This window comes from Gossypium raimondii, chromosome 9 (assembly GCF_025698545.1).
Source record: "Gossypium raimondii isolate GPD5lz chromosome 9, ASM2569854v1, whole genome shotgun sequence".
Classification (NCBI taxonomy): domain Eukaryota; kingdom Viridiplantae; phylum Streptophyta; class Magnoliopsida; order Malvales; family Malvaceae; genus Gossypium; species Gossypium raimondii.
Genome location: NC_068573.1, coordinates 5,098,374 through 5,113,902, shown reverse-complemented (window position 1 = coordinate 5,113,902; position 15,529 = coordinate 5,098,374). Strand labels below are relative to the sequence as shown.

The following is a 15,529-nucleotide window of genomic DNA, read 5'->3' as shown; positions in this document are numbered from 1 at the left end:
ATGTTACAAGTAAGAAATTTCTTGTCAGTCGTTTCAATAATTATCAAATGGTTGATGGTCGTTCTGTTATGGAACAATTTCGTGATATTGAAAAGATACTGAATCAATTTAAGCAATATGATATGAAAATGGATGAAATGATTATGGTATCCTCCATAATAGACAAACTTCATCCATCTTAGAAAGACTTTAAAAGAAGCCTAAAACATAAGAAAGAGGAAATATCTCTTGAGGCTTTGGCAAATCATCTTCGTATTGAAGAAGAGTATCGAAAACAAGATCAGAACCTGAATTCTGAAAATGCCAAAGTACATGTTACGGAGGAAGTACATACTACTAAACCATTCAAGAGAAAGTTCAATCAGACTGATAGAGCACCTAAGTTCAAAAAGAAACAAAAGGGCTCATGCTATCATTGTCGAAAGCTGGGACATTTCAAGAATGAATGTCGATTTTTAAAGAAGAAATCATCTTCTAAGGCTGATAATAACGAAAAGTTCGTTGCAATGATATCTGAAATTAATATGGCACAAGATGATAATACATGGTGGATTGATACTAGAGCAACCAAACATGTGTGCAAAGACAAAAGCATGTTCACAAAGTTCACACAATGTGAAAATGACAATGTCTTGTACATGGGAAATTCTTCCACTGCAGCAATCAAAGGCAAAGGGTCTATTGAACTACAATTCACTTGAGGAAAGGTTTTAACCTTAAATGATGTATATTATGTACCAGAAATTAGGAAGAATTTAGTGTCTGGAAGTCTGTTGAATAAGTTTGGTTTCAAACTTGTTTTTGAGGCAGATAAGTTTATTTTGTCTAAGGGAGGAATTTTTGTGGGGAAAGGGTATATGTATGAGAGAATGTTCAAACTCAATATTATTAATAAGAATAAAAATACTATTTCTACTTATATGGTTGAATCTTTTTGTTTGTGGCATTATAGATTAGGTCATTTGAATTATAGAAAATTGAATGACATGTATAAATTAGATCTAATTCTGCTTTTAATAATAATATTGAAAAATGCAATACATGGATGTTGAATAAAATTACAAGAAACCCTTTCCCTAAGGTTAAAAGGAAAACAAAATTGCTTGATTTGAAACATAGTGATTTATGTGACTTGCATAATACTCCTACATTAGGTGGAAAGAAATATTTTGTTACTTTTATTGATGATTGTTCTAGATATTGTTATGTATATTTATTGCATTCAAAAGATAAAGCGTTTGATAAATTTAAAGTTTATAAATCTGAAGTTGAACTTCAGTGTGAATCATTTATCAAGTGCTTAAGATCGGATAGAGGTGGAGAATACTATAATCCAAGTTATTTTGAACTCACTGGAATTGTCCATCAAGTTTCAGCCCCTTACACACCACAACAAAATGGTGTAGCTGAAAGAAAAAATAGAGTCTTGAATGAAATGGTAAATTCAATGTTATCATATTCAGGTATTGGACAAGGTTTTTGGGGAGAAGTTGTTCTAACAGCTTGTCATATATTGAATAGAGTTCCTAATAAGGAAACTAAAATAACCCCCATGAACAAGGGAAGAAAAGGAAACCAAACCTTAACTATTTGAAGGTTTGGGGTTGTAGAGCTATTGTAAAAGTTCCAACACCTAAACGTAAAAAGTTAGGTAAAAGAGGAATTGAATGCATATTTATAGGTTATGCACATAATAGCAAGGCATATAGGTTCATGGTAATTGAACCAAATGATTCAATTTCAATTAATACTGTTATTGAATCAATAGATGCTATTTTGATGAAAATAGATTTAATTCTATATCAAAACAATTACAACCACAACAATTGATTCATTCTTCAAATGAGAATGAGATTCCATTGAAACAAATTGATAATAATGATGAATCTTGTCAAGAATTAAGAAGAAGAAAGAGGATTAAAAAGGTCAAAGATTTTGGACCAGATTTTATTATGTTTCTTGTAGAAGGAAAATGTGAAAGTATATGCAATAAGATACCTTATTGTTATAATATTGAATCTGATCCTATTACATTTGAAGAGGCAGTGAAATCTCAAGACTCTTCCTTTTGGAAAGAAGTAATAAATGATGAGATGGATTCAATAATGGGAAATCAAACTTGGACATTAGTTGATCTTCCACCAGGTTCCAAACCAATAGGTTGTAAATGGATCTTCAAAAAGAAAATGAAGGTCGATGGAACCATTGATAAATTTAAAGCAAGGTTGGTAGCAAAAGGTTTTACACAAAGACAAGGTATTGATTACTTTGATACTTATGCTATAGTAGCAAGAATTGCTACAATTAGACTCTTAATATCACTTACCTCTATATATAATTTGGTTGTTCACCAAATGGATGTTAAAACTGCATTTTTAAATGGTGAATTGGAAGAGGCAGTGTACATGGAGCAACCGGAAGGATTTGTTGTTCCAGGACAAGAGCATAAGGTACGTAAGCTTGTTAAATCTTTATATGGGCTTAAACAAGCACCAAAACAATGGCACCAAAAGTTTGACAAGGTTGTTTTAGCTAATGGCTATAAAATAAATGAATCCGATAAGTGCATATATAGCAAATTTGAAAATGGAAAAGGTGTCATAATTTGCTTATATGTAGATAACATGCTTATTTTTGGCACGGATTTGGAACAAATAGAAAACATAAAGAAATTCTTGTCAAACAACTTTGCTATGAAGGATATGGGTGTAGCAGATGTTATTCTTGGGATCAAAATAACCCGAGACGAAAGCACTATAGCTTTATCACAATCACATTATATTGAAAATGTGCTTAAAAAGTTTGATCTTTTCAATCAGATACCAAAGATCTACACCCATGGATCCTCAATTAAAATTAGTATCTAATGCTGGTAGGAAAATTGATCAATTGAAATATGCAAGTCTAATTGGCTGTCTTATGTATATAATGACTTGTACAAGACCAGATATTGCATATGCTGTTGGAAAATTGAGTAGGTACACAAGTAATCCAAGTAGTTTGCATTGGCAAGCTTTGAATAGAGTACTCAGGTACTTAAAGAAAACTATTAACTATGGATTGTATTATAATGGATATCCTCCAGTTTTAGAAGGGTATTCGGATGCTAGTTGGATTACAAGTTTGGAAGATCATGCATCTACTAGTGGATGGATCTTCATTCTTGGTGGAGTTATTTCTTGGGGTTCCAAGAAACAAACATGTATTACTGATTCCACCATGGCAGCAGAATTTATTGCATTAGCTGCTGCATCTAAAGAAGCAGAATGGTTAAGAAATTTGCTTTATGATGTACCTTTATGGCCAAAGTCAATTTCACCTATTTCTATCCGTTGTGATAGTGAGGCTACTCTAGCAAAGGCATATAGCCAAGTATATAATGGAAAGTCTAGACACATTGGATTAAGACATAGTTATGTCTGACAATTAATCTAGACATAGTTATGTCTGACAATTAATCTCTGATGGAGTGATCACTATTAATTATGTGAGGTCAAGTGAAAATTTGGCAGATCCTTTGACCAAAAGTCTTGCTAGAGATGCAGTAAAAAGGACCTCAAAAGGGATGGGACTCAAGCTTATTAATTAGAGTCACCCATGATGGAAACTCGACTCAACGCTTGGTATAACGTCAAGTCTTGAGTTCAATGAGACAAAGTACATCATTAGTATGTGATTGTTAGCACTATAAATAAATTCATCCTAAGATTAAAGTGCTAGGTACCCATAATGATAAGGGAAGGATGAGTAATATACTCTTAATGGACCCATAACATAGATATGTTAGAGTGTTTTAATTATGGGAACACTTTTGATGGGATCTACCTATGTGAGTGGAAGTGTGGCCATTTCTAGGAGCTTAAGGGCTTGGCTCTGACAGCACTCATGAAAAGAGGACATAGCACATGGCCATAATAGTGTCCCTAGATACTATGCATTGACTGATATTGAAATCATTGTGTGAGATGTGTTCAGTTAATCAAATGGAATAGTTGGTTCAAAGCTTAGTCTACCATGCAATTTCGATTAACTTTAACATGTTTTCACTAAGTGAAGGTTCAATCGTAAGACACCTTTATTTATGCAAATTGATTTCCAAGAATATCAAAATCTAAATATTTTGAAAATGGGGGGAGATTGTTGGAACATTTTCAAATATTTATAGTATCCCAATAACTATAAATGAATGGTGTAATTAATCAAAAGATAAATCTTTTGGTCATTGGTCAAAAGTTATATCATTTGATTTTTTAAAGAATTATAACTATTCAAAAATATTATTTGAATAGTTACAAAATTAAATGAATAATTAATATTATTTATTTATTCATAAAGACACCTATTGAAAGATGTCTCTATGAAGAGACATGAAAATTCTTATAAATAGGAATGGGATTTCATTTGGAAAAACATCAACAAACTCTAATATTCTTTCTTTTCTTCCTTCATTTTCTAATATTATTAGATTATTCTATAAAGTATTACTGCAGAAATCCTTTGTAGAAATTAAGGTTTTTGTTATACATTGCTCAGTGCTTAGTGGACTATTCTCGTCAGTGCAAAACGAAAATAGTCATTGGCTTCATTATATCCTCGAGGTTAATTTGTTTGGAACTCATTTGCACTATAACCTTAAAGATAGTGGCTTGATACACACCTTGGAGCCTTGTCCTATTTCTTCTTTTTCTTTTCGAGTTTCGATCGTGTGTTCGAGATTTTCCTTACCGGAGTATTGTACTAACAGAAGCTAACAGGGTCGAAGAGGACGAGGAAGATCAAGGAGACAAACAAGAGTGCAAGAGGAAAGACGAGGGAAAAAGAAAAAATTTGAGGTCTTTAATGGAAGAAGAAAACAGGAAGGTGAAAGAGAGTCTAGTAGTGATGAAATACAACCCTGATTTCTACGAAATTTCATCTGATATAGCCCAAGAGACATGGCTTGCTGGTGGAATGAAAGATCATTTATACCGAAGCCAAAGTTGGAAGAGATGATTATATTATATTATTATCCCTGGTGACTACTCTGTTTCCTTCATAGTTTCACTTTATAAATACTTCTTTGTGCTTTATTTTTGAACCCTGTCACCGAAGGACTGGAAATTCTAAGCCTTATATAAAAGTCATAAAATAAATGGAAGTTTATCAAATAATATCCAAAAATCATAAAATAAAGTTCGTTTTATTAAAATAAGTCCAAAACTCTAAACTTAAAATTAATATAAAAATAAAAAACTAAATCAAATTGAATTATTATAGATACTGTAAAAAAAAATTAAAAGACCTTACCCCTAAGCATTAATGAAGTTTTTTCAATAGTCGAATGACTAGTCTTTAGTGGCCTTTGCTTTAAAAAAAATTACCCCTAAGCATCGTTCCCTCTTTCCAAAATGGTTTGGTCATTTTAGTGTAGTCTTTTTTAGAAAGCTTTCTTCTGAACCATTTAACCTTTATGCAGATTGATGAAAGAAACATTGTATTTATAAATTTGATTTTTTTTTTTTTTTTGCTTTAATTCACAATTAGTTTACTTATATTTGATTTATATTTTGAGTTGTTCTATCATACTTGAAAAAAGCGCGAAATGGAAGGAAACTATTAGGATGGTGTTTGAATATTTATATCAAATTGTGGGATTTATGTTTCGTAAAGCAATCGAATAAACAAGTTTATTGAACATTGCAATTCATTCCATCATATAGAACATAGGATATGGTTTACAAACAAATCATCAAAGCTTGATAAACAATATCTAATCAAGAACAAGTGCATGAACATTACAAGTTTCAGTTCTATCTCCAATATGCATTTTACGGTTCACAAGTTGTAACAAAGAGATCATTCGAAGGGGAATTCCCAAGGATGTTTGGACACAAAGAAACTCTTCGCACACTTCTTTCATCGTTGGTCGAGATTTGGGTTGTGGATTTAAGCAAGCAAATGCCAAAGTAGCAATGCGAACAAGATTTTGTGCAACTAATTGACTTGTCGGAAGTGGTAAACGGTTGTCTAACACATCAATCAGCCTCATATTTACCAAAGAAGTTGGTGATGACAACCATGATAACAATTCTTCAGGATGCTTTCCCATTAACGTTTCCAGTGCCACCACTCCAAAACTATAGGCATCACATTTTTCGTTGACAACCAACGTATATGCAAGTTCTGCATACGAAATACCAGATAAAAAAGAAAATCATTTATATGTTCAATTAATTTTATAAATTCCGAAGAAAATGTCATCAATCGAAGCAAAGAAAAATCACCTGGAGCTACATAACCACATGTGCCCACAATCATGGTCTGATTGGATGATTCCAGATCCAACATTTTAGCAGTCCCAAAGTCAGCTACAAAGGCCTCAAAGCTCGAGTTTAAAAGAACATTGTTACTCGATATGTCTCGATGAACTATTGGAGGGCAGCAATCATAGTGCAAGTAAGACAAAGCATGCGCTATGCCCTTGATGATCTCCACTCTTTTTGTCCAATCCAGTTCCACAGCTTCCACTTCATCTCTTAGGTTGCAGAACAAACTCCCTTTTTCCATGTACTCATAGATCAAAAACATGGACCGTCGGTGTAGACAAAACCCATGAAGCTTTACGATGCTTCGATGTCGTATTTCTGTTAGAAACTTGATCTCATTCCTGAAGCTCTTGTCAAAGGCTGGATTTTCAGCTTCTAAACGATGAAGTTTCTTCAAGGCAACTACTTTACCACAAGGTAGTTGTGCTCTGTAAACACTTCCATAACCACCAACTCCTATACAGTATCGAAAGTCGAAATCCTCTGTTGCTGCAACAATATCCTCGTATGCTATCTTTCCATCATAGTTCCATATGGAACACAAATCCCCATTCTTCGTCTGTTGTACACCGACACGGTTATTCTTGAGCTTAAATCGTGAGAATAGAAAATATCCCAAAATGGAGAATGTGAAGAAGATGGCAATAGGGAGGAATATTTTGATATAGTAAAGAACTGTACTGCTGTTGGCTTTGTTGGTTACTGGAGAAGGACACATATAGGGTGATAGACGATTATTGCCTTCAAATGGATCGGGAGAAATCTTGTTACAATTATTTCCAGCATCGATAATGCGAAGCTTAGTGGCAGACAAGATAGGGACACTACCTGAGAGTTGGTTGAAGCTGAGGTTTAAATTTGATAGGTGAAAAAGCCTACCAATTTCTTCAGGGATAGGACCTTTTAATAGATTTGAATCAAGTCCTAAGGTATCCAAATTGGATAAATTACCAATACAAGATGGGATTGAACCACTCAGCTTGTTTTGGGAGAGGCTTAAGGAAGTTAAATTTGCTAAATTCCCTATCTCTTCGGGAATAAGACCTTCTAATAGATTTGAATCAAGATCCAATATGCGCAAGTTGAACAACTTACCAAGACAAGAAGGGATTGAACCACTGATTTGATTTTTATCAAGGTAAATAGATTCCAATTTTGTCAAACGACACAAAGCCAGGGGAATATGACCAGTAAAACTATTATTAGTGATGGTTAAAAAGTTGATGTTCTTCAACTTTTCGATATTCTGAGGGATGGAACCTTCAAGTTGATTATTATCAAGGTACAAAGTTTCCAAATTGGTTAATTGGTACAAGGAAAAAGGTATTGAACCAACCAGTTTGTTGTTGTAGAGATACAAATATATCAAGTTTGATAGAAATCCAACTTCAAATGGGATAGATCCATTAATTTTGTTTCCCGAGAGACTTAAATATTTGAGATTTAATAATTGACCCAAAGCAGAAGGGATTGGACCAACAATTCCACGACCACTTAGGCTCAAAGTCTCAAGACCCCTCAAATTCCACAAATTTTGAGGGATTGTATTATTACCATCATCAAATTGATTCCTAGCCAAAAGTAGATGCCTAAGGTTGGTCAATAGCCCAAGAAACGGTGGAATGTTTCCACTAAGACTGGTTCCACTCAAATTTAAACTGACAAGGTTCACTAGATTCCCTAGTTGTGGAGGGATGGAACCGTTAATATTATCATTATAGGAAATGTCAAGGTACTCTAATTGGGTTAGGTTTCCTAGAGAAGGAGGTAACTCACCGGATAAACCACATCTGGACAAGTCAAGGTGCTTCAATGCTGATAGATTACCTATCTGATGCGGGATTTTTCCACCAAGTTGACGATGACTAAGATCAAGAAGGACAAGATTTTGAAATGAAGAGAAATTCAATTTCCCAAATCTATCTCCAACCTCAATAATGAACGCATAAGATAAGTTAATCTGGATGACGCTTCCAGCAGTGTTGCATGATATACCTGGCCACTGGCAACGTTCTGAAGCATTGTTGCTATATTTACTCCACCACCCACTTTCTACCATAGCTATGGCTTCGGAGGCCAAAGGCGATGGATCTGCTACTGTCACAGTTCTGGCAATGGAAATTAGAAAGATGGTAGCCCGCAGTATCCCTAAAATAATGGAAAAGGTTGAGGATGAGGCCATGTTTAACTACCTCAGCTTAATTGTTTGCTAAAGGTTCAGTTGTAGCATATATGTTATAGTTTCCAAACTGAAGAATTTATGGCAACTGATTATAGGAGTCAAGGTCTTGTTGCAGTTGTTGTAGGGGCCAGTTGTTACCATTGCTTCAGTCGATGTAATGGAATTTACTTCGTATGTGTCGTGCTTTCTTTTTAATGAAATTTCTATGTTATTAGTAAGAAGAATATATAATAAAAGGAATGAATCTTCTTATGGTCCATATTTGTTGATAATGATACCTCCTTGGTTTTAATTTAATTTTCCTGAAAAAAAATGCATGCATGTTGGCTGCTATTTTACTTTCTTACCAAAACAAGATGATTAATTGTTATTTTTTTTTATTGAAATTAGGATGTCCATCGCTACCTATAAAGAAAATTCATGAAATGAATATTAATTAATTAATTTAGTGTCAGAGCCATTTCTCTAGATTAAATTTTGGTGTTCTTGTAATTTATTGTAGAAGGGAAATGTCTGATATGATTTAAATCCAAAATTGCATTTGTCGTTGAATCAAAATTTTCATTTAGAAAGCGTTGGAACTTCATTAGTCGTAAAATTGGAACACCTTGTACATGGTGCAGGTGTACTAAGTGCCTAATTATGGCCCCAAGCCTTGACAAAGACGATTCCGTGTTTAATTGTGGCCCCAAGCCTTTTCTATTATTTTTTTTAATAAGTGGCTAATTATGACTCAAGGGAATTTTGAAAATTAAAATTTATTTTATTTTATTTTATTTCTAATTTTTGTACCAGTTTATCAATTTTCAAAATTGATAAGGATCAAAAGAATATTTAATAACTTGAATAACTTTATTCAATTAACTTAAAATTTGAATATTTTAAATTTTTTGAATCGAATTAAGTTTTGTTAGCCTAACAAATGCTATAATAAAATAGTTGAATCTTTGATTTTTGTTTTATATGGTTTTATTTTCTACAAAATAAATGCATGCATGTTGGCTGGTATTTTAATCTCTCACGGAAAATAATATGATCCAATCAACTTGTTTTCTTTTTCTTTTATATATATATTTATATCCAAAAATTGCAAAGAAATTTTATGAAGTTAAGCTAATTTCAGAGGCTTATTTGAATTAGCTTAGTGTTAGAGTCATTTCCTTGAGCAGATTAAACTGGATTAAGCTTTAGTATTTTCATATTTTATTGGATGGCAAAATGTGTTATATAATATTTTAATGATTGAAATACTATTAATGTGATATCTTATTTGAAAATTCCAATGTGAATTAATTATTTGAAAACAACTTAATTTCATGAATTTTCTTTGCAATTGTTTTGAAATAAAATAAAATAAAGATCAGTTTAACTTGGACCCCAAAGTATATATGATTTTGAAATATCTTCCTTCGTAGTTAAACCAAAATTATATTATAAACATAAATACGTATGCATGTTTGGGATAATTATGAATAAAAATTTTAAAATCGTATTATAAATTCTAAAAATTATATTATATTTTTTGATATTTTATAAAGTTACGACAAAATTATATTATTTAAATACTAAAAAGTTTCTAAAGTTATAGCCAAAAGTATATTATAAAATAATTTATGTTTTATAAAAGTATTACTACATACTTATTTATAAAAAGTTATGGTCAGAAAATTTAAATATAACTTATTTATGTGTCCATACTATATGTTATAGAAAATAATATAATTATAAAACAATTATAATTTTTTGCCATGACTTATTTAAAAAAAAATTTAAGATAAAAATATATTATTTATAAGAAGTGTTTTGGAAGTTGTTAGACACTTTGTAATTTTTTTATAATTGTTATATATTATAAATTTTATACTATTTTAACCTAATTCATGAATTATAAAATGGTTATAATCTAAAAACTTTAAGTTGTGGCCTATTGGTTGAGTATTCACCTTTCCAAGGAATAGCTTAGGTTCAAATCTCATTGTTCAAAAAAAATGTTATAACCTAACATAAATAATTTTTCTTGTTATTTTATTAGTAATCATAATATCGATTATTTTCTTGGACTAACATATTAAATATGATGATTTTATTTTAATTTTTGTTACTTGTTTAGAAATTTTTAATTTTACTGATTATTTATTATAGTAATTAATATTTTTTAAAATATATTAAGTAACTATGTAATTATAAATTATAATTTACAATTTGTAGTACGAAATATGATATAGGAAATTACGATCTAATTTTGTAATTATAAATCTTTTGTAATTACTATTTAATAATTACATTTTTATCCGATTATTATTTGTTGTCGAAACAAATCTTTGCAATTGCTTGGAAAAAAATAAGCTTAATTAGAACCCGAAACTGCATGATTTTGAAAATATTTCCTTTCTCATTGAATCAAAAGTTTCATGCAAAAAACATTGGAAATCATTATACGTAAAACTGGAACACCCCGTGTGGATCCCATGACAACGACGATTCCATCTTTAATTTGGTTTAACAATTTAAAGATGTTGATTTAATTGTGGCCCAAAGCCTTTTTCTATCATTTTGTGGATATACTTTTCCACTAAGTGCCTAATTTTCCACAAAAGATTATGACACAAGGGAATTTTTGGTTCAGTCGTGATGGAATTTATTTTCCTAAGAACTAAGCTTTTAACGTGGCATTTACTTTAAATGTCGTCTTCAGTTTCTATCTAAGAAATTTCTCCCCCATTAAGATCCCAAAAGTAGAGACTTCAGATAAATTAATGGTGTTTTCACTATTGACAGATTTTAATGAATTTATATATATGTTTATCTAATATATTTTATTAAATTTGTGTTACTTAATTAATTCGATATCATTTCGGTTAGAAAAATTATCTAAAAATAATTTTTTTAATAAAGTAATGAATATTAATATAAGGTTAAAGGAAAAACATCTTAATAAAAAGTTAAAAAATTAATTAAGCTCATAATAGAAAACAAGACCCAATTGAGCATTCAATGGAAAAAATAAAAATAAATTGGCTCTTTTTGTTAACGAAAATTGTGGTTGACTGATTTTATCAATATTGGTTGTTGATTAGTTGACGGAAGCTATGGCAAGTTGACATGTGACATGCTGCGTGGAAGTATGCTGATGTTCAAGTTATTAAAATATTTTTAAAAATGTAAAAGTTATAAAAAATTATAAAAAATATTTTATTACAAATACAAAAAATAAAATATTAATGATTTTTAAAAAGTTGGAAAAAATTATAAAATATAACTTGGCCTATTATGAGAGTTCGATTTGGTATTTTACTCAAATGTTTATAGAAATACTCCCATGTATTGGTAGTGTAAATGATCCTTAGACTTAAAGACACAAACTCTCCTTGTATGTTGACCGTCATACTTTGATTCATCACCAAATGGATTCGCATTGATAGGTGTTTAAAGTAGAATGTTTTAGGTATGGTATGACATACAGAGGTGATGAAATGGTTCAGAAAGGACTCATCACCCCAAGTGATATTAGGGGACATATCTTTTTTGCTCTTGACTTGTATAACTATAAGTCTTTAGTGAAGGCCGATAATCAGGGTTAATACAAGGAGTTGCAAGTCTGACATGGATAAGCAAAGGTAGACACCATGCTATACCTTTTAGCTTATTCGGATTATATGATGAGAAGATTGAATTACACATAAATACTACACACCAAAAATTTTTGTCGAAAAAAAAATTAATTTTAACTTTGCAAATAATTTGGATTCATAATGAATTACCAAATTATACTCAATTTTTAATTGAAATAGATTATATTTATTACATAATTGAAAGCCTAACGGGTGACACACGAAAAAAAATCCAGTCGTAGCAAATACGTTATAGTTTCCAAGCTGATGGAGTCAATATCTTTTTGCAATTGTTGTTATTGCTTCAGCCGATGTCATGGAACTTACTTTTTCATACGCGATACTTCTTTTTCATGGAAATTTCCATTTCGTGCCTGCATATTGATTAGAAAAGATGAGTATAGATTTTTATGTTGTTATAAGTATCAATGATGCAATTGCTAGGGGTGTGTGTTGGATCAAATCGAGTAAAACAATTTCGAGTTAATCGAGTTGAGGAGTTTTATTTTATTATCTTAACTCAATTTGGAACTTTTTCCAAATTGAGTCGAGTGAAATAAAATTCGAGTCGAGCCGAATCGAGTGAAATTGTTTGAGTTAAATTAAAAAAATTAAACATATTATATTAAAATCTTGCTACAATATAATGAATTTCATGTTAGAACATATAAATTTAAAATCATATATATTTGAAAATTCTTTTAAACAAAATTAGAAACTTTAGAATGATTAAACTGTATTAAGTTTTAGTATTTTCATATTTTCTTGTATAAGGCAAAATGTCTTATATAATATTTAATTAACACTTTATTCGATTAACCTGAAATTTGAATATTTTTAATTTTTTCGAATCGAACCTAACAAATGCTATAATAAAAGGGTTGAATCTTTGCTTTTGTTTTTTTTATGGTTTTAATTTTCTACAAAATAAATGCATGCATGTTGGCTGGTATTTTAATTTCTCACGGAAAATAATATGATCCAATCAACTTGTTTTCTTTTCTTTTATATATATATATATATATATATATATATATATATATATATATATATATATATATATATATATCCAAAAATTGCAAAGAAATTTTATGAAGTTAAGCTAATTTCAGAGGCTTAATTGAATTAGCTCAGTGTTAGAGTCATTTCCTTGAGCAGGTTAAACTGGATTAAGTTTTAGTATTTTCATATTTTATTGTACGGCAAAATGTCTTATATAATATTTTAATGATTGAAATATTATTAATGTGACATCTTATTTGAAAATTCCAATGTGAATTAATTATTTGAAAACAACTTAATTTCATGAATTTTCTTTGCAATTGTTTGGAAATTAAAAAAAAAAAAGTTTAATTCGGACCCAAAAGTGCATGATTTTGAAAATTTCAATGTTATATTATAAAAGCTGTTGACACTATTTTTTGGATTAAAAACGGGGTCGACTTGGGTTTTGAAAAATGAAACGGGAGTCGCCACCAATCCTTTTTTATGAGGTGTGATTGGATCACCTCGAAAAGTGGTTGTTTTTAATAAACGGTTTGATTTTATTAAAACAACAAGTTTGGTCCACGAAATTCAGAAAAATGGGTTCGGGAGTCGGTTACGCACGAGGAAGGATTAGCACCCTCGATACGCCCAAAATTGGTACCTAGTTGATTACTTAATGTCTTAATGTCGAAAATTGAGAACTTTGGAGAATTTTAAAAATACGATCATTTTATTAAAACGTTGAAAATTTTCAAGAAAAAAGGGGATATTTCACGTTATTCGAGAAAGAGAATCATATCCAGTAAGTTAGGACACAATGTCTCGAATTCCCGATACGCGAATAAAAAATACTTATTTAAAAGATATTTAATTATCTTGGATTTAAAAAGGGATCACGACCAGTAAGTTAGGACACGATCCTTTTTTAATTCCCGATATTGTTTAAAACTTGAATTTAAAAAAATCGTGTAATAAAGTTTAAAAGAATATTCAATTGTTTAAATCAAATGAAGAAATCGCAACCCAATACGTTAGGGCACAATTTCTCAAAATATTAAACATTGAATATTGCATTTATTTCGAAAATCCTCGTCTCGAGAAAACAACGTGTCACATCCAATGCGTTAGGATACAACGTATTGAATTCTTGATAACGAGCTTTTTATCATTTTTTTAAAAGAGTAATCTCAATTATTTAGGTTCAACAAAGAAAATCGAAACCCAATACGTTAGGGCTCAATTCTCTCGAAGATCCCAAATACCGAGTATTACTTACATTTTTAAAATTTCTTTTTTGAAATCTAAAAAAATGGGTGTAATGAAATGATGATGATAATGTAAGTAAAATAATCACGAGCAAAACAATAAAAGGGGCACATAAAAAACAATTATACATGAAATAATGAGTAAATAAAAAGAACTAAAGCATTTCATAAAAATAATGATAAGAAAATAAATAAATATCAAATAAAACAATCGAGAACAATATGAATTACAAAAATACATTATTTATGTATGTATATCTATGTATATATATAAATTATAAAGCCTTAAAAATAAGTATGTATATTTAAAATATGTGGGTATACATATATAAAGTATAAAATACAAATAATATATAAGTAAGTATATATATATTAAAGTATATAAAATATAAGTACGTACATATATAAAAATTAAAGATGTAGATATATATATATAAATGTTAGTATGAATATATATAACAAAATCTAAAAATGGTATAAGTGGGTAAATAATAATAATAAGGAAAGTAATAATAATAAATGCAATAACAATAATAATAATAATAATAATAATAATAATAATAATAATAATAATAATAATAATAAAGGATTAGATTGAAAGCAAAACAAAGTCCCAGGGGAGAAATCAGAATAAAATAAAGAAAAAGATTAATTTGGAATGCGCGTGAAAGAAGGGGGACCAAAAAAAGAAATATCCCATCCCTCCCAACGCATCACTTTACGCAGGACTAAAATGAAACAACGATAGAACTATACGGCTAAATTAAAAATAAAGAAAAGCAGGAAAGAGGGGCAAATTGCAACGCGCTGCAAACGTGGAGGGACCGCGCGCGCAAATAGCCCTTTTAAAGAAAACACGCGGATCCTCCCCTCAGGATCGGGTCACCGCGCGGGTCTAAGGCAAAACGGCGCCGTTTTGGGCGCTTGAAGCCAGCCTCAAAACGACGTCGTTTTGCAGGCTTATATAACCTTTTTTTTAACAAAAAAAAAATCATTTCATCCCTTGTTTTAAAAAAAAACTCCCAACTCTCTCTCAACTTCCTTCCCTTTTACGTAGTCTTGCCAGAATTTACTTAACGCATTGCCCTTACAGCCACCGTACACAGTGGCGAAAAAGTTCAACAAGGTTTTTTACTTTTTAATATGTTATGTATTTATATATATATGTGTATAGTTTAA

General features: G+C 30.5%; 2 protein-coding genes across 4 annotated transcripts in view; both read right to left on the bottom strand.

The window, feature by feature from the left end:
• Nucleotides 1-15,529, bottom strand: part of LOC105798217 (probable leucine-rich repeat receptor-like protein kinase At1g35710) — a 77,680-nt gene that overhangs the window by 44,500 nt on the left and 17,651 nt on the right. The gene's annotated exons all lie outside the window — the stretch shown is intronic.
• On the bottom strand, nucleotides 5,666-8,670 carry LOC105797404 (probable leucine-rich repeat receptor-like protein kinase At1g35710). Its single transcript, XM_012627387.2, has 2 exons — nucleotides 6,264-8,670; nucleotides 5,666-6,162 (listed from the first exon to the last, which is right to left on the bottom strand). The coding sequence occupies exons 1-2, from the start codon at nucleotides 8,485-8,487 to the stop codon at nucleotides 5,750-5,752; spliced, it is 2,637 nt and encodes an 878-aa protein (XP_012482841.1). The 5' UTR covers nucleotides 8,488-8,670; the 3' UTR covers nucleotides 5,666-5,749.

Excerpts from the sequence above, each read along its gene's own strand:
- LOC105797404 (XM_012627387.2), bottom strand. The coding sequence starts at position 8,487 with ATGGCCTCATCCTCAACCTTTTCCATTATTTTAGGGATACTGCGGGCT. Across the intron at positions 6,163-6,263 it reads ATGTGGTTATGTAGCTCCAG|AACTTGCATATACGTTGGTT; the intron begins GTGATTTTTCTT and ends TTTCGTATGCAG.